This window comes from Phodopus roborovskii, unplaced genomic scaffold (assembly GCF_943737965.1).
Source record: "Phodopus roborovskii unplaced genomic scaffold, PHOROB, whole genome shotgun sequence".
Taxonomy (NCBI): domain Eukaryota; kingdom Metazoa; phylum Chordata; class Mammalia; order Rodentia; family Cricetidae; genus Phodopus; species Phodopus roborovskii.
The window spans coordinates 32,297,501-32,324,969 of record NW_026126541.1 but is presented as its reverse complement, the minus strand read 5'-3'; the positions used below and the strand labels follow the sequence as shown (position 1 = coordinate 32,324,969).

General features: G+C 43.4%; 1 protein-coding gene across 1 annotated transcript in view; it reads left to right on the top strand.

Annotated features, from left to right (window-relative positions):
• Dmrt1 (doublesex and mab-3 related transcription factor 1) overlaps nucleotides 1-26,588 on the top strand; it is a 99,262-nt gene extending 72,674 nt beyond the window's left edge. The window contains exon 5 of the mRNA XM_051200114.1: nucleotides 26,215-26,588. Coding sequence (XP_051056071.1) covers nucleotides 26,215-26,378 — 164 coding nt within the window. The 3' untranslated portion in view covers nucleotides 26,379-26,588. The remainder of the gene's footprint in view (nucleotides 1-26,214) is intronic.
• Nucleotides 26,589-27,469: the final 881 nt, after the last annotated feature.

Below are 27,469 nucleotides of genomic sequence, written 5' to 3'. Positions count from 1 at the left end.
GGCTTGTGCTTCTTGTCAGCCCTGTGTCTGATTCCACACTAAGCATTTTCTGATGAGCAATAGATTAGGTTAAATACTGCTCTAATTGCACCTTCCGCATACCACTGTCACCATGCCTTGTACGACATTTCTATCAGCACTTGCCTGAGGCTGTGAGGGTTTGTGCTGCTGAGAGTCCTGAGTGCTCATTTTCATGAATCAATGTCCGCTTTGGAAAAGCAGTTGCTACAGCATTAACTGGTCTATAATAAATTACACGCTATTGGAGTAGATCAGGACTATTATATCCATTCAGGTGAGCTTTTGAGTATAAGCCACTGGTTCTATTTACCAAACCAAAAGCTTGTCTCCAGGGAATGGAGGCAGTTGACCTGCTTTTAAATTCTGTTAATAGTACGTTGCTGATGTTGGAGAGCGAATTCCATACAGTGAGCTGGAGAAGTTGTTCCCTTGAAGTTTTCCCAAAACAGTTTTCAAGGCTAGAGACACAGTCAGTCATATTACATCTAGGTTCAAGCCTGTCTGACAACAACTACTTCACTACGTGTCTGCCAGTGTCCTGGGCTCTAACAATGGAACATTGTACTTCTGAATGCCACCAGAATTAGGACAGAGAAACCAAGTTTTGGAAATACATGTCTACTTGGATTGCTTGGCTGAAGCCACAGCCATGGGAAGGGTGGGTGCTGTCTGGTGTGTATTTAGAGAACTCAGAGGGCTGGAGAGGTGGCTTAGTGGTTAAGAGCACTGACTGTTTTTCCGGAGGTCCCGAGTTCAATTCCCAGCAACCACATGGTGGTGGCTCGTAGCCATCTCTAGTGGGATCTGATGCCCTCTTCTGGAATAAAGACCATACATTCAGGTACATAAAATAAATAGGAAGCTCTGGAAATAGCTGTATTCCCTTTGCACTTTTGACTAACCAGGTGTCCTGTTCTTGATGGCAAGACAGAGTTGGATGTGCTGGCTCTGATAGAAATAGCCGGTCCACATTTAATGTTCGGGAAGAGCTCGCTGGTGGCTTTCTTTTCTTTTGTGCTTCCCTCTTTGTTCTGCTGATATTTTTAAGGCTTGCTCTGCTGTTTTAGGGCCTCTTTCAATTTAACGCGGGTGTGTGTGTGTGTGTGTGTGTCTAGGATTTGAACCCAGGACCTTACGGATACTAGAGGATACTAGACAAGCACTCTACCACTGAGCCATAGCCCCTAAAAAGCTTATTTTTTTTTTAAGTGATGCTATTTCATATGTGCTAAGTATACACGAAACTGGCCTTTGAACTGTTTAAGCCTGTTCAGTTTGGTGATACTAAATACAAAATGTTGAGGAATCATCACGCTGTGTTTTGGCAGGATTTTTCATCATCCTCTTGAATGCATTTTACAGTTGTTTTGTTGGTGAGATCAAAAGGGGGACCCCCACGTTTCAACCCCAAACCGGAAACTGCCTTTAAAGGCCTAACTCTCCATTCTGCACGCCTTTCAATCTCTGTTCTGCATTTTCTTCTCAGTGCTGCGGGTTGAACCGAGGGCCTCATGCATGCTAGGCAGCATCTCTGTGACTGCTACCTCCCTGTCCCCTTTATTCCCACTTTCTCTCTGTGGATTTACCAGTCTAGAATCTCATACGGCTGGGGTCTGGCAGAATCTACCCTTTTGCCTCTGGTTTACTTCATCTAGAATGCTTTGAGGGCTCATGCATGACACAGAGTATATCAGAATTTCACTTACTCACTTTTATGACTGTATAATTGCCCACTTTATGGATATATTGCCCTTTTAAAAATCAGTTCTTCCAATAGTTGGTGGTGGTGCACAGAGGTAGGTAGATCTCTGTGAGTTCGAAGCCAGCCCAGTCAGTCTCCAGAGTGTGTTCCATGACAACCAAGGCTACACAGGGAAACCCTGTCTCAAAACATCAGATCTCTTGACAGCATGCACACTTTCCCCCTTTCGGCTGCTATGGAGTAGCATAGCTACTTTACATGTCAGCATGCTTGTCCACAATGCTGACCTAGTTCTTTGGGAATATATCCAGAAATGGAATTGTGGTGTTATGTGGAAAATCCATTTCTAACTTTGTGGAACTTTGCTGTCTGCTGTGGACTGGGTGGTTTTGCAGCTAAAGATTTTTGTTGATGGTTCTATATGAATTTTACAGTGAACATCATTGTGAACCTCATTCACATACAGTTATAATTAATTACACTTATTTCTAAATATTTTACTCTTTTCAGTGCCATTATGAATATAATTGTTTTCTGAATTTTCAAGTAGCTTATTGCTAGTTTGTACACATGCAGCTGATTTTTTGTGTATTGTTTTGGATCCTGAAATCTTGCAGAATTCATTAGTGCTAAAGTGTGTGTGCGCACGTGTGTGTGTGTGTGTGCGTGCGTGTGTGCACGCGCGCGCGTTTATTTAAGATTTTTTAAAGCTAGTTGTGGTAGAGCCAGCTATAATTTCAGCACATAGGAGGGAGAGGCAGGCAGATCTCTGAGTTTGAGGCCACAAAGTTCTAGGACAGCCAGGACTACACAGAGAAACTCTGTCTAGAAAAAGCAAACAAAACAATCCCCCCCCAAAAAAAACACACCTCAAAAATGAGTGAAAAAGTTGGGGTAAATTTCCCTGGTTGGACTTACAGCTTCCTTCCTTCCATGTGGTGACAGTAGTTTGTCTGAGCCACTTGGTTGGTGTCTTTGTTGGAAACTCATATGGACTGAGGCTGCCTACACATTATTCTCTGTGCATCCTATGTTGGAGTTCTATACATGGCTCTTACAGTTGTTTTAGACAAAAGTCTGTATGGACTCATTGCAAAGTAAAATTACAACGAATAAATGCTGTTAAGTTTGATAGTTTGATTGTTTCTCTCATGGGGCTATTACATCTTCGTTTCTCCTCTTTCTACTGTCTGTTGTAATCCCTGTTAATATCTATGAGAAAGAACAGTATTCTGGCCTAACGATAGACATGGGACCAATTGGAACATGATGGATAACTCCCACCCTGGCATGTGCAGCCGGGAACCTGCAAAAGAGGATATTAAGGAAGTGGTTCCCAGAAAACCCGACACACTTATTAAAAAAAAAATGGTTAGACTTTTACCTAACACTATAAAACTCCGGATGGATCAGAAACAAAGTGTGTAGCACAGTTCTAGAAATCTTAGGAGAAAATGTGGGGCAAAAGCATGATGTAGGATTTGACTCTTGTATATAACTGACATAAAATTGAATTTCGTGAAAAAAACAATCTGTACGTCAAAGAACTGTCCTGAGTCGAGGCAGCTCTGCAAAGTGGGAACATATGTGCAAATTGTGTGTCAGTAGTAATATACAGAGTGCCAACACTCCACAACCAAACCAGTTTAAAAATGGGCGAAGGATTTGAATGGGTATTTCTTAAAGTAGACATGCAAATGAATGGTAAATGCATGAAAAGACACTCAGAGTCTCTAACAGGGAAATGTAGATGAACTCCCTCCCCAGCATTCCCAAAGAGACATCAGCTTGCTTTCTTAAACATCCTAGGGGTGAAACTGCCCACAGAGAGTTGGACACACACACACACACACACACACACACACACACACACACACACACACACACACACACACACACACAGAGTGTCCTACAGACTTACCTATAGGGCAATCTTTTTTATTTTTTTTCCTTCGAGACAGAGTTTCTCTGTGGCTTTTGTAGGCTGTCCTAGAACTAGCTCTTTTAGATCAAGCTGGTCTCGAACTCACAGAGATCTCCCTGCCTCTGCCTCCCAAGTGCTGGGATGAAAGGTGTGCACCATCACTGCCTGGCTGCCTGCAGGCCAATCTTATGGTGGCATTTTCTCCATTAAGATTCCCTCTTCCCAAATATGTCTGGGTTTGTATCAAGTTGACAAAAACCAACCAACCAGCACATGACCTAAAGGGGATTAAAACATCAACTTAAAGAGATACTTGTAACCTCATAGCAGCATTGTTTATAGAAGCTGAAGTGGCTGGAAAGATGGCTTAACAGTTAAGAGCACTCACTGCTCTTCCAGAGGACTCAAGTTGACTTCCTAGTTCTCACACAGTGACTCAGCAATGTCTGTAACTTCAGTCCCAGAGGACCTGATGTCCTCTTCTGGCCTCTTTGGTCACTGCATGCATATGGTGCATAGACACACATGTAGGAAGGACGCCCATATGCATAAAATAAAGTGAATAATTTTTTTAAAAGCGGAGGTGGGAAACCACCCAAGTGCCAGCCTAAAAACGAGGGAGTAAATCAGATGAGTTATACATAAATAGTGACATTTTTATTCAACCTTAAAGGAAGACATTCTGATACATGAGACAACATGGCGGAATTTCAGGAGCATTGTGCTAAGTGAAATAGCTAATCACAAAAGGCAAGTACTGCTCCGTTCCAGTTAGACAAGGCTCCTTTGTCAGAGACCATAGACACTAAAAGCAAAATGGTCACCAGAAACCAAGGTCAGAAGAGAGTGGAAGGTCACTCAGTGACTGTAGTTTCAGGATGGAAAGATGAAAGGTCTAGGAACTGGGAAGGCAGTGGTGGCATAGAAAAAATGGTTTGGACACCCAACCCTTAAAACAGTGAAGATAGTAAATTTTTTCTCCATTTTCCCACTATGAGAAATTGGGAAAGGGTAGACATTGTAATCATTGTGTGTCAAGACCTTCCTGGGGGGATGCAGCACACACACTCACCCAGATAGAGAACCCACTATAAACCAGAGTATAGATACTACCAAAGTGCGATTTGATGAATGGGTGAGTTTTACTGGAGTTACTTACAGGATATGGGCAAAGGGTTGCTTAGAGGAGCAGAAATTACTCAGATGTAGCTACATCACCATAGCACATCCCACACCCACAACAGCTTACAAAGCAGGGAAACTTGGAGCACACGGCATAGCCTAGGGGTAGGGTGTCCTTTCCAGATGTCTTAGTTGGCCTGAGCCTCTTCCAGGCAGCGAGTCTGTTCTCAGAGTCTTATTTTCAGCGTGACTTATGTGTGAGGCATCTTGCAGCTCAGCTTCTGTTCATCTGAGAAAGACTCAGCTTTTAGTGTGTCCAGGAGGAGTCTAGTGAATCTGGTCAGTTTGGGGACTTCCTGAAGCCATTGTGAGTTGTCCACCTTCTCGATTAAGGAGCTTCCTATAGGATAGAGTGTTTCGACCTCAAAGGAAGATGATATACAACAGTGCTATATTATCAAAATACTGTTTTCTCCTGTTAATATAGCAAATTACACTAGTGTGTTTCCTAATGTGGAATCATTTTTAGAATCCTGTGACAAATTGTGCCTCATGAAGAGGCATTGCCCTTTTAATGCACCTGTAGTTTCAGTTTGCTTGTATTTATGTAGTACCCTTTATATTCATAAGGGACCTTGAATTTGATTTTCCATTTTGACTTGTATCCTTGTCATGTTCTTTTTTTTTTTTTTTTTTTGTATCAGCTTAAAAATGATGGGCTCATAATATAAAATTGAAACCAGTCTCCTTCCTTTTCAAGTAACACAAGATGGGCTGCATCTTTTGTTTGAATAGAGTAACCTACAAAGCCATCCAGGCTGGGCCCTTTTGGAACTAGAGAGTAATCTTTTGCTTAACTTTTCTATTTCTTCTGTGGTAATCTTTTAAAAATGAGCTTATCATTTAGGGCTTTTGTTGCTGTTGTTGTTTGTTTGTTTTTGTTTTTCCAGATAGAATTTCTCTGTATTGCTTTGGAGCCTGTCCTAGAAGTAGCTCTGTAGACCAGGCTGGTCTTGAACACACAGAAATCCACCTGCCTCTGCCTCCCCAGTGCTGGGACTAAAGGCGTGTGCCACCAACGCCTGGCTATGATTTAGTTTTAATATTTTGTCTTTCTCCCAAGAGAAATAACCTGGCCTGGCAGTGGTGATGCATGCCTTTAATTGCAGCATTCGGGAGGCAGAGGCAAGTGGATCTCTGAATTTGAGGCCAGCTTAGTCTACAGTTCCAGGATAACTTGGGCTACAAAGCAAAACCCTGAGACACAGAGACAGAGAGAGCGAGGGGGAGGGAGGGAGATACAGGGAGAGAGAGAGAGAGAGAGAGAGATTGAGTTTGCAGTAACAGTCTCTTCATTTGTAAAAAATATTCACTTTCTTTTTAATGTGTCTGGATGTTTGCCATTTATGTCTGTGAACCATGTGTGTGCATCGCCCATGGAGAAGACAGTCTGGGATCCCCTGAAGCTGGAGTTACAGATGGTTGTGAACCACCAGTGGATGTTGACAGTAGATCCCAGGTCCTCTGGAAGAGTTACCCTCTTAACCACTAAGCACATTGGTCTCATAAATTTTTGGAAACAGTATACCCTAGGTTATAGGAAATATACATGTTCTGTATTAATTTGTTTTCTTCCCGGAGATTTATTTTCTTGTGCTCATAGTCATATGTATTAGTTACTTCCTTGATGCTGTGACAGACTAGCTGAGGATGGAAAGGTTCGTTTTGGCTCACAGTTTGAGTATCCAGTCCATAATGGTGGCAGAGCTGTGACAGCAGGAGTGTGAGGTAGCTTGTCACATCGCGTCAGTTACTGAAGTCAGTAACAGACGTGAGTGCTGGTTCTCCGTTTGCTTTCTCCTCTTTTGCAGGGGGTGGCATCTGAACCCCAGGCCGTTTGATAGTACCATTTTCATGATAAGCCTTCCCTACTCAGCTAAACCCCATCATAGACACCCGGAGGTTTCTTTCCTTGGTGATCTGTCAAGTTGGCAAAAATGATTTACCATCACATTGTATTTCATAGCATCATTGGACTTTATTTGTTCTTATGTTTGCTTTTTAGACAGGGAAACAGAATATTTCTGTGTTAGCCTGGGTTTTACATAGATTCTGAGCCAAAGACAAATACCAGCAAGCTAATAATGCGTTTGATGTGTAGGATGGTGAGCCTCAGGTCCAAGAGCGGGGATAGGGGAAGGAAAGCACACCAGCCTGAAGCTGAAGGCTTGGAGGTGTGAGGGTAGCAGCGGTCGGGTGTGGAGACTTCTGCAGAGTCCTTAAAAATACTCCCAGACTCTCTCACTCCAGGGTGACAGAACTGTCCACTGACCAGGGTCTCCTGTCTCTCAGTGCTGAGGTGGTAACCCTCTCACCTTTGAGGGGTGTGTGTGTGTCTGTGTGTGTGTGTGTGTGTGTGTGTGTGTGTGTGTATCTGAAGAAAAGGAGCTACAGGGCAAGAAAGAAGCCAGTGGTCTGCCATTGGTTCAGGACACTGTCAGTCAGGCATGTTCCCACTTGCACAGGGTATCACAAGGAGAAGATTTGGCATCTAGTAAGTATGTTTCTGAGAGTGTCCGAACTCAAACCTAACAGACAGTTATGCACTTATTTTCTGTGGAGATGGAACAGGGTGGCATAGCAACTCACATCCTGGATTTTGTGTGGCATGAATTTATACTTCTCTGAGGTCACTGAGATGTGAATTACACAGTCCCCTGTCAGGTGGACTTCCTTTGCCACTGTGATTGTCAGCTAGAGGCAAGGAGGAATGATTGGAAAGGGTCCACCAGCAGAGATTCCAGTGTGATAACCAAGTACGGTATTTTAGGAGGATCCATTCTGATAGGAAGACAAGAGTGGGCACTATGAGAAAGGAGTTACTTTTACCTTTCTTGACCAACCCTATCTACTTGAGGGAAGAATGAATTTAAAGGCGTTTGTGACCCCTTAAGGGCTGTGGATGCCTTGTGGACATAAGTGCTGATCTTTCGTCCTGATTGAGAGCACTGAGTTAGGGTCTCCTCAAACCTCGAGGCCTTGGGTGGCCTTGCTTGCCCTCACCGAGCCCTGGTTTTCCTGTCTACAGGTTGGAGGTGATAGTATGGAGCCTTCGTTTCATCTCTGTGGGTCAAGTAAATCATGCATGCAGAGGACTTTGGCTCATTGTAGTCACTTTCATTGGTTGTGAGAATCCATGGTCTCCTAGAGTACACTGACCGAGCTTTAGCTGCCTGATTCTTTAAAAGATTACAGTTCAAAGTGCTCCAGTCAAGACGGTTTCTGGGAAAGAAACTGAGTGATAAGTGAAGTTAGCTCCTATGGATTTTCTGTCCAGAATCCTCACAATCAGTACACATTTGCATGTATACAGGTGTGTGCATGTAGCCTGCTCTCTCTCTCTCACCCTCCCTCTCTCTCACCCCCCCATACTCTTTCTGACTTCCAGCAGTCATACTCCTCTTCTGCCTTTGAGAGAAAACAATTTGATAAATAACATGGTGAAGTAACATTGATTTTGTGCCTGGGTCTTCTTGATTATTTACGTTTTAACGGGAGGCTGATGTTTATTCCAAGTAATTGAATGTTTAAGGATGGAATTACTGATATCTTGGTCCTTGGGTGGCAGACACGTTCTGAGGGTAGAATGGTGCCTCTAACCTCAAGTTACCCTTTCCTAAGTCCCCACCTCTTTGGTACACATGGAACAAACCCTGATCCTTGCTTTTGGCAATCCTTTTAATTCTACTTTATTCCTCCTCCCGTTTCTGTGCTCTGTGATGATCACAGGTGCTTACGGTCCTAGGAGTACTCTGAAGTACTCCTCTTCCGTGGTCTTCTGAGCACGCTTTTGTATGACATACTTTGATCCTGGTTGCCGGTCTCTTGCTTTGGAGCATCTGTGACCAGTTACTAGGGTGTAGGATGGCCTAGCAAATTGAAGTTGTCCCTTAAAACACAGATGCCCAAAGGGCAACTACTAATAAATTGCCCAGATCTCTGTTGTGTAAAGAGAGGCTGTATTAAAACAGACTCACTTCAAGTTTTGAGCTGGAACCTTTTCAGAGTAGTGTTTTTCCCATCTTGAAGATATTTGGCGATTCATCTTAACAGGATAACTAAGTGCTAGCTAGTGATTTTTCCTTTCTTAATAGTTTGCATCAGCTAGTTCACCTCAAGGGAAACTTGCCACGTGGCTTTCATAATTCACTCATTTTAAAAAGGTCTTTTAGGGGCTGGAGAAATGGCTCAGCAGTTAAGAGCACCTGTTGTTCATGCAGAGGACTGGAGTTCGGTTTCCAGCACCTACCTGGTAGTTCACAATCACTTCCTGAGCATCTGATAACCCTCTTCTGACCTCAGGCACAGAACAAGAATGTAATACACATAGATACATGCAGAAAAAAATACACATAAAATAAAATGAATATATAATTAAAAAACATTTTTAAAAGCACTTTAAAAATCAAACTTAAAAGAGAATAAAGTAATTCTTGGGCTGGTAGTGGCTCTGTGAGTAAAGACACTTGCCTCTAGCCTGACATCGTAACTTTGATACCTGGAGCGCATGTAGAGTGAACTGACTATTTAGGCTGTCTTCTGACTTTAATGCACAAAGCATGGTGCAGGAACACACAGGTACATAAATAGGTGTAACTGAAAGTTTTAATTAATTAATTTCTGAATGTATAGATCTGTTTTTTTCTTAAATGTACAGAGTTTTTCTTCTTTTATTTGCTCTCTAGTTCCCTAAAGCTTGCTTTGCAAAAGAAAACCACATCATTTTTGCCAGCTATAGTCTTGGCAAAATAACACATTGTGTTCTCTTTCTCCCCACTTTATTGAAGCTGAGCTCCTGGTTTATCCCTTTCTGGACTTCTAGACTTTCTGCTACGAAGCTGCACACAGGCTTGTGTTTTTGCAGACGTTTGGAATTTTTTTTTTTTTTAAACAAAGTCATGTTGTTTCTCCATTTTTTTCTTTTGCATTCCAAAGTTGATCTTAGAGATTCTTCATGCTAGTACAAGTAGGGTGTCTCTGTTTTTTCCTTTTAAGCTGGTAATAATAATTATTAGTAAATGGTTCAGTTTGGATGAATCATTGTTTATTGATTGATAGTCTCATTTGAGTCGGCCCTGTTGTTTCCTTTGTTTGTTTGATATTGGAAACAAATGCTAAGCTTGTCCTTGTATAGATGTGCTGGTGTTTCCTGTGAAGGTCCAAAAAGGGAACATTCCAGAGAATGCCTGCATTTCAGACCGGGTTGAATGCTGCTAAGTTAACCTCAAGATCAGTTTGCATGTTCCTAGTAAAGGTGTGCTTCCCAATATTTACATTCTTGTTGGGGTGAAGTGTAGTTTGGTGATTTTCATCGCCATCAGTCGGATGTGATGAGGGAGCTCTCACTCAGCAGTGAGAAAATTCCCTCACCATTGCCTCAGCCTGCAGGGAAAGTCTAAGAGTGGGTCACAGGTGACAAGCCAAGCCCTTCCAGCATAGTTCATCTCTACTGACAGCAGCCACCTTGCACTGAATCCCTGTCCATCTCTGCATAAAACTACCGGCTCTGTGGAGATAGCTCTGTCACTAAAGTGCTTGCTGTACAAGTCTGAGGACAAGAGTTCAAACCCTAGCACCCCAGGGGGAAAGCCAACCTTGTAGCCTATGTTTATATTCCCTGCACTGGGGAGGCAGAGACAGGTGGAACCCTGAGACGCACTGACCAACCAGCTGAGCCTGTGTGGGAGCAAGCTTCAGGCCAGAGATACAACCCTGTTTTAGAAAAAATTACAGCGAGCAGTGCCAGAGAAATATCTCCAGAGGTTGTCACATGCTTGTGCTCACATACTCGTACACACAAAGGAGAATTACTCTAGTCTCTTGCTGATATGACATGGTAATGGTCATGGTTGGTGTCTCCTTTATAGGAAGATGGGAGATAACATCCTTTCTGTGCATTCTTACTGTGTCCGTTGAGGCTGCACTGCCCAACCACTGAGCCTCACAAAAGAGCAGCCATTGATGTTCTTTCAGGGACTGGATTCAGACTGCAGCATCAAGGTGCTAGAGAGCCAGTCATGTTAGTAAATTCACGGTCCAGGCTGCTACTGATTGGATTTCAATCAACGGGCTACATGATTGGCACTTGGTTGTGATGCAGAGGCTCTCACTGTGTCACCGGTAGTAAGTCTTCTACTCCAGCCCGGAGGAGGAGGAATTGAACCTCATCCCATTTAGCAGCCGTGTTCCAGCGATTGGAAAGAGCTCCGTCTGATATTGATGGGAAACGTTAGTGTCTGTTAGGAATGGAAAGGTCTTAATTTCTTGCTTCGGAAGTAATCACTTGATGGTAAATTGCCCAACTCTAGTTTTGTACTCCATTAATTCTGACTTTGAGCAGGTGCTTAAACCACTAGAGCCGAGCAGAAATGGAGACCCGAGAAATCATACCACTGTGATGGGATCTCAGTTCTGGAAGACAGAGAAGATAAGGTGGCTGAGCTCAACACCTCCCCTTGACAGATCTGAAGACTGAGGCCTCAAAGGAGGCATCACAGGGGGCCATTATCGTTCTCAGAGACAGTCTGAACCCAAGAGTTTATTACTGTGCTGTTAACCATTTCCTTTCACTCAGGCTTTTCAAGTTGCAGCCTGGGTTGGACTGTGTTAGCTTCATTGATTGATAGATCGGTCCCCACAGTGGACCTGGCAGCCAGCAAACGTTTCTGTTAGATGTATCAGGAGCCGATACTGCTGACCAGGGGTGCCGAAGCCTGCTGGGGTGAATTGGTTCATTTTTCATTGTCTCCCCCCTGGCTTCATGGCAGGTCACAGGAGGTGGAGTTGGGTGATTACTTACCTACCTCTGTGCAGCCGGGCCTGTCCTGCCACTCTGTGCTATGAGCTCTTGGTGAGGTGGAGACAGTCCTGCCAGGGGCCCACCCAGCCACTGTCTTCTGGATGACTCCTCTCCTCTCTGCCTGTGTGCTTTCCTCCACTCCTCAGGAGTCCATTGAAGGGAGCTGTTGTGTGACAAAACTTTCCATGGGGAGACAATACACACACATCTACTCACCCCTGATAGGGAGCCGGTGACAGCCAAAGTTAGAAACACCGGCAGAGTTGGATTTGATGAGCCAATGAGTTTTATTAGGGCTACTTACAGGAATGTAGGTGAGGGGTCACTTACAGGAGCAGAAATGACTCAAAGGCAGCTTCGTCACCAAGGCCCACCCAGCACGGTGACAGCTCACAAAAGCAAGGAAACATGGAACACACTTCACAGCCTGCAGGCAGCTCAACAGGTTGAGGAGTGTCTTTTCCAAGTGACTCTGGTTCGAACCTCCTCCAGACAGCTTGACTGGTCTCTGCTTCTCCCAGGCAGCTCATCCGGTCTCAGGCTTATTTGAAGCTTGTCTGAGAGGGACTGCCAGCTTTTATTGCTTTCTCTGGCAGGGAGCGGCCTTGTGAATCTGGTCAGTTTCAGGGACTTCCTGAAGTTATTTTGAGTAATCTACCTTCCTGCTTAAGGAGCGCCCTGTGGGATGGCATGTTTCAACTTGGAAGGAAACAATTACACAGCTCTCTACATTGTAGAAAGGTGGGGGTTTGGTTTGCCCTTTCTTCTCCTCCCCGCCGCCGCCGCCGCCGCCACCGCCACCACCAAGAAAATAGAAATCCTTGAACTCATGTCACTATCACCTCTGTGACTCTCAAATCCTCTGGCATCAAGTGCTTGATGTCTCCTTGGTTGCTTTTGGCATTTCCATGGATGCCATTGTCTTCTCCAGGGCCTATGGTTAGTGTCCCTTCTGCCCAGGTTGGATAGCATCATCATATTTCCTCTGTGCCCTACCATTTAGGACTCTGAAGTCTCTGTACTTCAGATATGACCTCTTAAAAAAAAGTGGTTATAAAAAGAAAATCCACATCTTTGCTATAACTTCTAGTTCATTTTCTCAAACACTGGAATCTGTCCAGCTGCACATTGTCCTCGGGCACTGGGCACAGGATGGACCCCTGAAATCTCTTATAAAATAGCCAACTGATGCACAGTTAGTATCAGAAGCCGCATCTATTAGCAAATGACTTGGTATGTTTGGAGACTATTGCCACAGTTAGGGATTAACCCATCCTTTGTCATCTGCTGTTATATTTTTATTCCTTGCCCCTTGACGTGGAAGTTAACTGTAGGTGCCATATGACAGATCTCTAGGATTTACTCACAAGCACGAATGAAACTTGGAACCCTGTGAACCCATCTGCATATCTCTGTTTCTGTGGGTGAGATTTTTGTGGATGCTCTATGAATCCGGGATTGACAACGCCTAATCTTCAGTGCCTGGCATATTTTGGTCGGCATGAGCTCCAGGCTCATGTGCTACCATTAATAGCAAAAGTCCCTTTTTGAAGGCTGAGTAATATACAGATGTGGATAGCATGCCTTCTCTACCTCTCTGTCAAGGGACATTAAGTTGCTTCTATAATAATGGCCATTGTGAGTTGTGCAACAGGGATCATGAACATGACCCTGATTTCCCTTCCATGGGCTACATACCTAGAATGGCATTTGCTGGATCAGATAGTACTGAATTCTGTGAGAAAGTTCTAGAGAACTGGGAATTAGGATCCCTGTATTGCTCTCTCCTTTTTAAGAAGGGAAATATTCAGCCAGGTGGTGTTGGCGGCTCATGCATTTAATCCCAGCACTCAGGAGGCAGAGACAGGTGGATCTCCATGAGTTCCAGGACAACTTGGTCTGTAGAGCAAGCTCCAGGACAGCCAAGAACAGTTAAAGCGATACAGAGAAACCCTGTCTCAAAAAAAAAAAAAAAAAAAAAAAAAAAAAAAGAAAAGAAAAGAAAAGAAAAGAAAGAAAGAAAGAAAAGAAGAAAAGAAAAGAAAAAAAGAAACATACAGTAACGTGCAACGCCATAACTGTTTAGACAGGCATTCAGGCCCCTGACTTTTTGAGCTGAAGAAGAGGAATGATTGCAAAGGACTGGAGTCCTGAGTAGGCAGGTATGGATAAAAGCAGCCAGCCTGCTTCAGGGAACGGTGGCTTCTTGTAAACTGTGCAGGTTGGAGTGCTGACACTCAGCAGGTGTGTCCTTGGGCACGTTGGTCATCTTCTCTGAGTCTGATGTTTCAAACCTGTCAGAGGAGGATATTAATGAGCAGCTCCAGGGAAGGTTTTTGGTAAAGAGAGACATTTAAAACACAATGCCCAGAACACAATAGGAGCCATTATGTTTGATAATTATGCTAATAAATAATGTGGGCTGTACCTCATCTGCAAGCCTGCTTACCTAAGTCAGCACTTGCTGCTCCTGCCTTGCTTGAGTCCAGCCTTCCTGAGGCTCTGGTTTCAGGTCCCTGGTGCTAGCTCACCAGCTATGCTCATTAAGGAAGAGGTTCACTCCCACAGATCCAGTGCAGCACTTGGATTCAGGAGCATGGCGCCTGCAGCAGACGGCAGCATCCTTTGCTAGCCATCTTTGTGCATATTGCTTTTTATTATTAAAATAAAAATAATACTCTATTCTTTGTTATTTAGTTATTTGTTTTGGCATAAAAGGTTCTAGGTGCTTTTTAAGTAGATGATATTTAAGTAAAATCATTACTTAAATACTTTCAATTTCAAAAGTGATTCCATTTAAGTATATATGTATACACACACACACACACACACACACACACACGCATATATAGGTTTTATTGATACCTGTCTAATTTGTCTGAAATCTTTTGCAATCAGCTTTCCTCTTCACATTCAGAAATAATTATTTTAAATAAGTAAGTTTAACATTTAACAAATTCTTTCCATAACTTCTAAGCGCATTAGTTAGATACTACCAATATCTGTGTTTTTTCTTCTTTATTTTACCTGGTTCAATGTTATAACTAGTACTGTTTTATAATGAAAATAATGGAATAGCCATTTCTCTAACAAGTACCAGATTAGAACCCCAAAGTCTCAGAATAGGACTGGGTAACATGAGAGTTCCCTGTAAGCAGAAAAATAAAACTGTCTCTATGTCTGCTTCTTAAATACTAGCCCATTTGTGGCCATGAAGGCAGAGTGAAGGGAATCTGGTTGTCATGTGTTAGCCAGAATGATCTCTCCAGCAAGTCACATGAGGAAGCTGATGCTGTCCCAGCATGCAGACAGACTGAGTTCTGACTACAAACTCACTCTGCTAGAGAGTATCAGTAGATCATGGCAATCTGATGGCTGGGTGTCATGGTGCACACTTGCAGTCCCAGCTCTTGGGATGAAGAGGCAGGAGAATTGCTGTTATTTTTTAGGCCATCCAGGTTTATATCATGAGTTCCAGACCAGCCAAGGCTACATAGTGAGGCCCTGTCCCACACAGAACCCATCCCTTAGGAAGGTTGAAAGGTAATGATTTCTCCACTGAAAGCAGTGTGTTTTGTGTGGTAAGTGATGCAGGATACTTTAGAAGTTTACCCTGGGGCTGGAGAGATGGCTCAAAAGTTAAGAGCACTGGTTGCTCTTCCAGGCCTGAGTTCAAGTCCCAGTACCCACATGGTGGCTCATAACGATCTATAATGAGATCTGGTGCCCTCTTCTGGCGTTCAGGCAGAACATTGTATACATTATAAATAAATAAACAAACAAACAAACAAGCTTACATTGCAGCACAGTAGACATCTCTGCATGTCTAGAACTCCCTGTGCCATTTGTCAGCAAGAAAATGAGCAGCATGGGGCTTGTGTCTTGGGTGAGTTAGTTTAGCTAGATGCTTTTTGTCAAAAAGCTGCATGTCAAGTGCTCAGAACAGTTTCTAGAGCTGCCTGAAAGGAGACAGGGCTGTAATTTGGCTGAGGGAAGACACAAGGGAGAATACCAGGAGATTGGGTCATCTGACATCAGTACACCAGGCATGAGGTGAGGGAGCATTAAACAAAACAAAACAAAACAAAACAAAACAAAACAAAAAAAAAAAAAAAAACAGGCCATCACAGCATGCTTTGTCTCTTGTTCTGAGTCTGATTCCAGGGTCATATGTCTGGAACACTTTCTGATGCTCTACCTTCTTAAGGAAACAAACAAGAGGCTAGGACTTCTGTTAATAGAATTCATGTTTTGAGCAAACAGACGTCACATTTAACTCTTGTTTTCCTTAGGGATGAGGAGTTGCTCAGAGCTGGCCTGTGATTGTCTGCATACAAGTCTCTACTAAGTCACCAGCCTGGTTTTTGACCCCAAGTGTATCTGATCATAAGCATTTCCCTATGTGTAGAGACATTTTATTCACAGGAATTCCTTTTGTACCCAGAGCAGTGCTAGGCCCAGAACAGGAAATAGTCTCTGAATTAAATGACCAGCTTGCACATTCTCAGGGAGAGTTTTAGCTTCTTGTGGAGGCAGACTAGAAACAGGAACTCAGTCTACTCTGCATGACTGAGTGGTCTACTTCCTAATGGAACACTCTGTGTTCAGCATCTCAGATGTGGCTAGAAAACTGCCTCAAATAGCAACTGTGGTGTCATCAAATGCCAGTATGTAGACCTGACATTTGTGCCATTTGACATTTCTGGTTGCTGGGGAGCTCGAAGCATTTCCTTATGTAAACTGGTCTCTTTGGAGGTGAGCTGGTACTTTTCAGAATGAACTCTATCCGAAGGAGCTGAGGTGGCTGTTAACATGCTTGTTCCCTGCCTTTTGCTTTGGGGTCAAGGTCTGAGGGCTGGACTTTACAAATCACAAATTTAATTACAGTCTTCACTGAAGATGAACCAAGTGTGAAAATACCTGCTCGCCTGGGAACGTGGGACCAGAAAGGTGTGTGGGGGTTGCAGGCACTGCCTGGGTATTTAAATACTTTTCAACAGTAGCAGTAAGGGTGAAATTCATTATATTGTGACTAAATGCCAGCCTGTTAATTAGACAGAGGCAGTGGAATTTATATTTGTGTTGTTGATTGCTTTTTAAAATTGAACTTCCTCCCTATTTTAGAAGATATTCTGATAGTAAGAGTAGAGACTTTAAGATTGAAAGGTTTGGAAAGACAGACATCTTTGTCACTTGTGTGGAATTATTTTGTGGGCTGATACAGTGCCATTTTACACAATCATTTTGTATGTGCCTATGAAGGATGCACTGTGTTTGCTCGTCATTAGACACAATGCTAGGTGTGTCTATTGAATCAAGCTCATTTTTCAAATTGCTTACAGCTTTAGACAGCCAACCCATAAGGAAAGTAATCTATATAAAACCTAGTCTGATGGCTATAGTACCTATTTCCCCAATAGACTGCCTTTATTTTGGAGAGAGAGAAAAACGTGTCTTTATGTGGGGAGTGCAGGGAATGTGACAAGATGCCATTAGGTTAAGTGTCTGGTACCGTGGGCCAGAATTCCAATGGGGTAGGGGTCATGTGGATTATAAGGGGAGAAGGACACAATGGCTACTTTTGTTGTGGAAGAGAGTAGGGTGAGCAGAGAACACCAAGTGAGAGCCAGAACATGCAAGTAATAGAATATCAAGGACCTGGGTGGTTGTTGGAGAAAATGGAAGGTTCTTTTAGGCTGAGTTATGCTAACTAGAAGCCCGTTTGGGTTGAGATGGTAGCGGTGTCGTTCGGAAACAGATGTAGTTTCTGTGTGAAGTCAAGACATGAAGCCACCTTTGTGGGAATACTTAATACTAAAGCCATCTGTGACAAGAAGAGGCAAGTCCAGCAGTGGGGAGGAGGTCTGTGCTCAGGGCTGGGTCAGAGAAGAGGGAAGAACTTCCGGAGACCCGCTACCATGTGCCTAAGGTCAGGGGACAGGACGTGGTGCCCTTCTGCATGGGGAGAAGGAGATGGAGTTTGGATGAGCAGCAGATCATGAGTGGGTTCTGGGAAACTTTTCTAGGCAGTTCCAGTTTCTCATGCTTTGTGGGGGGGGGGGCTGTGAGGTGAAGGGGACGACTCTTCAGTTGAATTTTGGGATAATGAAAAGAGGCAGGAGAGAGGGTCTGGTCTGGGTTGGGGAGATGGGGAGGAGTGGCCGGGAAGGAGGGATATCAGAAGATCGAAACCCAATCCTTAGCTACACGAAAGTGTCACTATGACAGAGAAGCAGAAGTAATACTGTGTGGAGGAGGAGGGGGGAGGTACAGGACAGGGCAGTGGGGGTGTGAATTTTGAGAAGTCTATGAGGCGTGTGGAATGGATCTAAAGGAGTACCGTGAAACCCATGTTCTGTACAAGAAATATATGTATCAAATGACACGGACCATGTACAAAACGGTATGGCGGTGCTCTTAAAAATTAAATTATTGTATGATCCATCATTTCCACCTCTGCCCAGAAGAATGGGAGTCAGAGCCTTGAGCTGTTGGTGAACCCCTGGTTACAGCATTATTCACAACAGCCCAACTGCAGACACAACACAAATAGCTGTCGGTGGATGATTGTGTCAACAAAACTTTCTGCACACTAAGCAGTGGGTTATTCCTCACCCTTTAATAGAAGGAAGTTGGGGCACATGCTCTAACATGCGTGAGCCTTGAGGACATCTTGCCCCAGACAGGTTCTCTCTAGTTCTGGGCTGGCACCACCATGTTAGGCAAGTGGCCCCTGGAACTTCTCTTTTGTTGAGTTGACCATAGTTGCTGTGGTAGTCATAGGTCTTTTTTCAAATGCAACTGCACATCCCTGGTCATCCCTGCATGGCATCTTTAAGTGGACTTGTGTTCTTGTTTGTATTGCCGAGTCCTAAGGAGTGGTGCTCACCCCTGCCACCCACATTAAGAGTTTTACTCTCAAGTTCTTGCATAGAGACTTTAATGCTACTGCAAATACAGACAAAAACTAAAATAAAACTTGCACTTAAAATTCTTAAGACTGGTGTTGGACTTGGGGCTCTTTTTTGCCAGTGTGTGACTTTGCCCTGTTTGTGGTTGGGTTATGCCCACATACTGTCCTCATTATGTGTGCGTTCTCCATTGGTAGACTGCTCCGTTCTCTCAGGTGTTCTTAGTTTAGTAACCCCAGGGTTTGCCTCTTCCCTTGCAAGCTGCCTTTTTAGTTCTGCTATGAGGTGTTGCTGTGGCTCTCTGCCCTGACTGCTTCAGTTAAGTCTTCCTGTAGGTTGGCCCAGCCTCAGAAACTGTTATATGTAATTGAAGTCCAACACACAATGCTGCAGAAAGCACAAATAATAGGCTCAGATTCTAGTTTGGAATTCACGGTAAGTCTCAGGCCTTTCTGTTATGTGGAAGAAAGCTGAAGGAAATCAATGCCACCTTTCTCTGAACATTACACACAAAGCAGACTTGCCTGAGACATTTGGGGGATATTTGAGCTATGGTGTGGCTGAAACTTATTTTTCTTTCCAAACCACTGCCGAATACGAATCTGTTAACTTTTTGGTTCCTCCTTAGACATGGACTCCCAAGTTCTGCGGAGAAGACTGCAGTCTTGGGCCTCCAGGGGGGATAGTGACACACCTTCCAGACCTTAAAGTTGATGGGAGATCTATCTCCTTGACTCTCTGAGCAGCACTGTAAGATGTATAGCTACAAAAATCTCCGTGTTCTCGGGAGCTGCTTGTGGCTCATAGTCAGATGTTCAGATTCCTTCCATAAAATGGTGTCTTAAGCCCAGTGTGGTGGTGTGCTCCTGGGGTCCCCGGTGAGCTCAGGGTCACAGAGCAAGGTCAGCAGGAGCTATGTGAAGCTGTCTCAGTTTTAAAGATTGATAAAGTCAACCAGGCAGTGCTGCTACACCCCTTTAGTCCCAGCAGGCAGATCTGTCCAGAGGCCAGCCTGGTCTACAGGGTGAGTTCCAGGACAGCCAGGGCTACACAGTGAAACCCTGTCTCAGACAAAGCAAACCAAAACAAAGGGTGTCCAGCTTGTCTATAATAGAAATGAATGCTCATATACTCTTAATTAATATTGATTACTTAAATTATTTAATATGAGCCTCGCAGTGGTGGTGCATACCTTTAACCCCAATACTCAGGAGGCAGAGGCAAGACGATCTCTTAGTTCTAGGACAGTCAGGACTACACAGAGAAACTGTCTCAAAAATCTGCAAATACTGCTTAAACAGTTGTTATGAAACAAAACAAAAAGTGCAGTTTGTTGTTGTTGTTTTTTGTGTTTTTTTTTTTTTTTTCTCTCTCTCTCTCCCAGTACAGACAAATGGCTTTGACTCCAGCATTGTCGATCCGGTTGGTTGGATCCACACATCCAGACCTTTGGATATTGAGGCTTGCCTATCTTGCATTCCTTTTACGGTTAAGGAAACTGAGTCAGAAGGACCCACTGTGGCATCAGCATCTGGTGGCAGAGCTCTTGGTTCAGTGCCCAGTGCCAAGTTGGTGTGGGGGCAGACAGTGAGAGATGGTGGGGACAGAGATACAGTGTGGAACGATTCATTTACTCACAGGCTTTGAGACCCACAAGCAAGTGATGCCAGATCATGGTCCTTTGTGAGTCCCAGGTGAAGTGGAATACTCTCAGACACTCCATTTCCCCCTTTTAAAATAACACATTAAACACCATGTATTATTGTGTGTATGGAATGTGTGTAAGGGGGGTGTAAGTGGGGAGGGGGGTACCAAGATGTGTACAGGGAGGGTCAGAGGACAGCTTTGTGGGCTTGGTTCTCCCCTTCCGCCTCTATGTGAGTTCTGGCTTGCCACACATGGTCAGGAAGCTCCTTGACCGGCTGAACCATCTCACAGCTAGCTCTAGGTGATCAGGTGTCTGAATTTCTTTTCTGATGGCTGTGATAAAATACCTTGACGGAAACAATTTTGGAGAGAAGGGGTTTATTCCGGCTCACAGTTCAGATTACAGCCTGTCATACTGGGGGACGTCACAGCAGGAGGAGCTTAAGACAGCTGGGTTATGTCACATCCGAATTTGTACCCAGAAGCAGAAAGCAGTGAATGAATTTGGCTCCCTTCCTTCACTTACACAGTCCATGATCCCAGCTGGGAAATGCAGCCACCCTCAGTGGGCGGAGCTTTCCGTCTCAATTAATGTAATCAAAATAATCCCCCACAGGCATGCTCAGAGACTAACCCAATCCAGACAATCCCTCACAGGTGTGCCCAGAGGGCTGCCTTCCAGGTGATCCTAGATTCTGTCAAGTTGACAGTTAACTCTGAACTGGACAACACAGGAGATGTGTGTTAGCCCTGACCTCCAGTAGCAAACTGGCCGGCCAGTGGCTGCAGAGCAAGGCGGGCTGTGAGCACAGATGGGCAGACTCCCAGAACAGTGCTCTCCTGGCTTGTAGCAGAAAGGCATTTGATAGGCTTGTGGGTTTTTGAGAATTAAAACATTCTATCGTTTTGTGAATTGTGTGTGAGTGTTCAAGTAACATGAGTAGAAGGAAAGAAATATGGCCACTGTTCCATAGACTTGTGTTTCCTGGTGGCAGTTCCCCTGGTTTTTAACCCATATTCCACAGTGCTTGAAAGGGCTGGGATAATCCCTTGAGGAAATGCAGCAAGTTCTGGACCCATCCTTTTGCCATGGCGGGGCAGCTGCTTGTCAACACACTAAACTCAGAGCTGGCCCCTTATGAAGCTGGCTCCAGATTTTGGACCTGACAAGTAAGACACAGTTTTAAGGAGCGAGTTACCCAATACATCCCCTTCCAGCTCTTGTCGTTAGCCTTTAATTCCACTTAGGGGGAAAACACGCTTAATTGTTTCAAAGATTATTACTTTTTTTTTTTTTTTTTTTTTTTTTTTTTAGTAAATTTCTAGTAAATGGGGAGATTAATAATGGGCTATTTTTTTCTCAGCTTGTGGTTTCTAATTACATCAGTTACAGCTCAGCCTTCCTCTTAACCGGAGCGCAGGCATGAACTGGAAAAGAATGAACTAATCCTGATAGATCAGGTGAAAGAAAGCTCTCCATTCAGGTCTTTACCTTTCATCCCTTGTTCTGAGTGCCAAGAATTAATGCTGTTTGAAAGTACAAACTGATCCTGCCAAGCTCCGGCAGCTGAGATAATCCTAATTATTTTCAATGTTAGTGAGAAGGGCCGCAGTCCCACTCTGGAAGAAGGTTCTATTGTGAAACATTAAATATCTGCTAAGTGGTATTGATTGGACACGATTTTTATTTCCAAACACTATGGTTATCTCGAAGCAGAAGGGTTTGTTGTTGAAGACATTTTCACAGCTTTTCACCAGATTCCTTTAAGCCTACAGAACAGCAAGAGGCAAGCACTTTAGTACCCTTGGCAGGGGCACACAGGTAAAGAGCCCATAGCCCCAGGGAAGGCCATTTGCATTTTATTTTCCAAGGGTTTCTTAGTGAGGCTTTGCTAGTGTTTAACCTACAGAGAAAAAAACTTTTTTTTTTTCTTCAGGCATGAATATCGTGTGTTTTCTCACATCACCAACAGAGAATTATTTGTTCCAGGCCATCAACTTCATTCCAACAGATCATTCAAGTTAAAAGTCAGGGGTCTTTGCAATGTCAAAAGACAGAGTGGCTTTGAGTGCGTTTATTATTTTTAGGGTTTTTTTTTTTTTCCTTACTTAGCTTTTTTGTAGTATGTACTGTGTCTCAGAAAGAACACTTTGTTTAGATAGCATCACTGAAAGCATCTTAACTGTTTTCTCCATGCTGGTGAGAGCCCTGATGTGTAAGATGTGTTTGTTTTTAGCGCTTAGATGCTGTAAGCCTAATTGGTGGCTTGAGAGGAAGCAGGTCCCAGACCTGCTGGTTCACACAAGGGCCAGTCTCCTTGGTTTAGGACCCCTGACTATGACAGAAGGACAGTGGAGAATGGCAGGTTTTCCTTTTTCCTCTGCAGTTTACACTTTAATTCATTTCTTCTGTTTCTGGGAAGGCCCAATGCTCATGGGGAAGGAGAGCCCTTAATTGATGTTTGCTACTAATGCTTCCTGCCCCTTCTGCCCCTTCCTATGCAGTTGCCCTCTTCCCCCACGCACAAGAGCGAAGCCATAACATCATCAGTGAAGATGATGTGGGTTGAGCATCTCTGGACCAATTACTCTTTCTTTAGGTTATTCCCCAGAGTAGAATTACCAGGTCAGAGGGGACGAACAGTTTTACGGTTCCTTATCACATGTCACTAGACTGCTGTCCAAAATGATTGAACCAATTTCTCCTCGTAGCAATACTGCCTGTGTTCCCTCACTGGGGAGGACGCCAGGAGTTAGCAGCATGCTTACCGAATGACACAGACAAGCTTTTTGAGTTGAAACTAAGTCCTCTGCAGTTCCCATGAGGGTCAACTTAAAAGGCAAAAAGGATCCTGTCCAGTTTTTTGAATTGTCTAATTGGTACTAAATTACTTATGACCATAGTTGCTACTTTTGCCTCCAGAAAAGTTAAATAAAGTTTGTTTAAATGGACAGGCACCCCAAAGGACAATATTTAAGGATGCTAATAAAATAGATTTTGTGCATTTGTCACTAACAACACCAAGTCTTTATGGGCACTTGGGACTTTCAAGAGGTGCTATCCAAAATGAGTTAAACAGATTATGACATTAACTTCAATAACTTGATATTTTTTTTCTCAGAGAATCTAGACTATGCGGCTGAATAATGTAGGGACAGATATTTACTATTTTCCCAGCCCTTTTACTAACTACCCTGACTCTACCATATATTTCTTAGTGAAGCCACAATATTACATGAAATAACACTAATTGATCAATGCTAAACTTATTTGGAATCACTACTCTGAGACATATATTCTTACTATTACCTCCTTTCCTCTAGAAGCATATTTTCCCTAGAGCCAATGTCTTCTTTATATGTATTTATTTATTTGAGCTGTACATTTCCCCCCATTCCCCTTCTCTCCTCCCCTCTTCCATACCACCCCCTGCCCATCCTCCACCCTCCCAAGCTCCCAGTTTACTCAGGAGATCCTATCTTTTTCCCCTTCCAGGTGGATCCATGTATGTCCCTCTTAGGATCATCTTTATTACCTAGGTTCTCTAGGGAAACAACAATCTCTTATTTAAAGATAGTACTAGCCTTTGAACAATTGTGAAACTAACATGGCTTTAAGTTTGAACTGGAGAAACACTTTTAAAAAAAAAAATAGAGGTGGTTTTCCAGACAGATTGAGTTCATTCTTTGCCTCCTCTCTGGAACTCAGTTCCATGCACCTACAGCCTCAGTTGGTGGCATATTTGTGGTCCCAATTCATGGATATGAAGGGCAACTGAGACAAAGGGGGCTGTCCCAAATTCTTCTCTTGCAGAATTCTCTTTCCTAGGGTTATATTGGCTGAGTGAGAAGGGACCAAGGCACCTCCTTCAGTTTCTCCCCAGTGTCAATGACAGTTCACTTGGGGGGGGGGGCTTGCTTAATCCCATAAGCACTCTGGTCAGTCTGAGAAGGACAGATAGTTTGGTCCCTTAATCTCAAACAGGTACCGGGAAGGTTGAGTAGCCAGTTTCCAGGTGTGATAATACAAAATAAGCGGTGTAAGGGGCAAGAACATGCCAGAGGCTTGGGGTCCTCTTCATGTACTACAGGGAGCGGAAGTCTCTTAGTGAAGGGCTTGAAGGTGAAACACCTCACTACAGTAAGTGGCCTCTGGTGCATTGTCAATAAACATTCACTCCCTCCCACTTGGCTTGGAGACAGAAAACTCCCTAGTTTGGTGTTGGTGTGAGAATATGCAAATGAACAAATAGACTCCAATCTGCTCTTCAGATCTGCCTGTGAAGATGATATCTGAGTGCAAAAGTCTAGTGTTTGGACAGCATCTCTTTGTAGATGTATTTGATGAAGGGCATATGCATATGATTTGTAAAGAATTTGAAGTTCATGGAACCACTGGGATTTAGTAAGAAGCCATTGTGTGCTGCCATAATGTAGGGGCTTTGGGGTCCCCATTGTGTGTGTGTGTGTGTGTGTGTGTTTTGCTGTATTTGTATATGTGCACACCTACTCTTTGACACCTATAAAATTATGTCTAATGAATTTTTAAGGTTTACAAACTCATACCTTCCCTTTAAAAATAAAATCAAACAAGTATCTTCAATTAAAAAAAAGATGAACTGTCAGAAAATTGCTCCTCAAATTTATACACTGAGTTTTCGGATGATCTCTTTCCTTGTTGGATGCTGAAGTGTCTATGTCAATGTCACATTGGAGATTTGGGGTGTAATGTGGTTGGGCAGAGTGGTTACAGGCCCACTTCTTGATCTCAGTTCTGTCATTCCCGTGTGTCTCTGAAGTGGCCCCATCCGTTTCCAAACCCATAGCAAGTGTAAGTAGTGTTCTCTTGTAAAAAAGGTCTCTTTCGGCATGGTAATATACCTTATTAAATTCCAGACATAATAAGTATTGATGGCAAACACATCAGGACCCAGTTCAGCTCCCACTATGATTTAGTTCTCTACAAATGACTTCAGCACTCAGCTCCCAGTGCATTTTGCTAATTACATCATAGATTTCCCTATTGATGAACACAAGCTGAATTAACACAGGAGCACTAATGTACCCTTTCACCATTATTGTCGTACAAGAAGCCGTGGCAGATGCTGGCAGTTAGTTACACAAACATTAGTATTAACGATTGGCCATTTGGAATTGGTGACAAACTACTGCCCGGCAAAATCCTGAGGCCGAAACCAATCAGGAAGTTAATGAGGAGAGAAATTACCGAGGCAGCTTCCCCTTAATTACATTCACACTAGGCATGAAGGGAGTTCTGGGGGTGGATCTAAACTCTGCTAAGGTTAAGAAGGTCAGAGACCCTTTTGCTTAAATTTTGTATCTACTGTGGCTTCTAAGGTTTCAAAAGAAAAAATTGTTGGGCCCATTATTATTTTTGTATCCTTCATATTTAAGGTCAGTTTCCCAGTGGAATTTTCATGTTTGTAGACGAGTTCCTTAAATCTCATGTTTCAGTGTGATATAATTTATATTTTTCTATTTAAAAATCCCTTCTGCGTTTGACCTTTTACTTCTTCATAGTTAAGCACGCTGAACGCCCCTCCCCCACTTTGTTGCTCAGTGGTAGCCAAGAGAAATAGCAAGAAAGGTGACAAGACAGGGCTCTCAGTTTACCTGCTGGGTCTTGCCTTTCCTTGAGTGGAAGTGTAGGGGTTGTAGTCCTGCTTAGGGATCACTCCTCAGGTGTGGATGGATCTTTCTGGGAGAGGTGTTTCCAGAGCATCCTTTACATGAAGGGGGGGGGGGTGGAAACCCTTCCAAAGTGGGTGGAGTGGTGTGCCGGGGTGGTTGCTTCTCAATGAACCTTAAATCTGGGATTCTGCTACCTCTCTTTCCCCTCAGTTAAGCATATGTGCCATAAATATGACTGGCTTTTATTCTAAGGAAGTGAAGGAGGGGTACTGAGGAGCCATAAAAACACAAGAGTGCCTCTTGGTTGGAACTTAACTAACACCGAAGAAAGTCTAGCCATTTTTAACGTACTCTCCCCCTCCCCATCTCTTCCCAGTGTTCTCACCGCCCAGCAGTCAAGATTCTGGCTTGGTGTCCCTCTCCAGCAGCTCTCCCATGAGCAACGAGAGTACCAAGGGAGTTCTGGAATGTGAGTCTGCACCTTCTGAGCCCAGCAGCTACACTGTCAACCAGGTCCTGGAAGAGGATGAGGATGAGTGAGCCGCTGGTCGGTAGACTCAGTGACCGGGTTGTAGGAGGCTTGTTCTGTTATCGGCAGGGTTTGTTATTTGATTTGTCTTTTTCCGTTCAGAAGTTTTGGTTCATATATTCCTTAGGGTTAGGTTAGAACACTTGTAACAGTGTAGGGTTCCCGACTACCAACTGCAAGGATTAAGTGCCTGGCTCACCAAGTTTAAACCACAGTCGAATCTCTCCCTATCCCTACTCCTCCTCTCCAACCCGCAACTAATTGACTATCTGCCCATGTTAGTCACAATTACATGCTACTTTTGGAGTTAAAATGAAATCTTAGGTGCCTTCGATTATTATAAAGTTTTCAGGATTTTAACAAAAGCAAGAAAATATAAATTTAGCCAAGTATTTGACCAGAGAGAAGAGCAGGCAAGATTACTTTAGAAATCTGCAGAAAGTAAATGGTGATGACACTGTTTCTGTGTTGCTGTTGGAAATAGCTGTATCACACACTCCAAACTTAAATGTAACTGGAATACGGTGAGAGAAAACTGTTAGTACTTTCCCCGATAAAGGGTAACTTAAAAGCAATATCATGAAGTAACCTGGTGAGGTATTTTCCTGGGTGGTGTTCCTAGAATGAGTTTAATGTGTACATTTTCTTTACTACAGGGGAAAAGTGAATGCGATCTAGACGATTTTGTAAACTTAGATTGTAATCTGAGTTGAAAATAAGTACATCTTTAAAAGTTACCACTGAAATTTGAGTTCATTATTTTGTTAAAAATTGCTTTTGGATTATTTCCTTATGTTACAGAAGCCATCCTGAAATGAAACTAGTCTAAAAAAATTAATTGTGGTGTGTGGTTGCAGCTGTACCTGAAATAAAAACGTTATTGATGACTGCATTTTCTTGTGTGTATATTTGGGGAGCCGCATTAAACAGGAAAAAAAAGAAATTACTTGTATTTTTTTCGCACTGTGCTTTGAAAACATCTATTTGATTTCACCCCCATCTGTTGTAATCAATAACCTGACCATCTTGTTTTTTATTAAATGCACTTACTCTTAATTTCATCCACCAGTGGTTTTAGAGAGAATAATGTGGAGTTACCTAT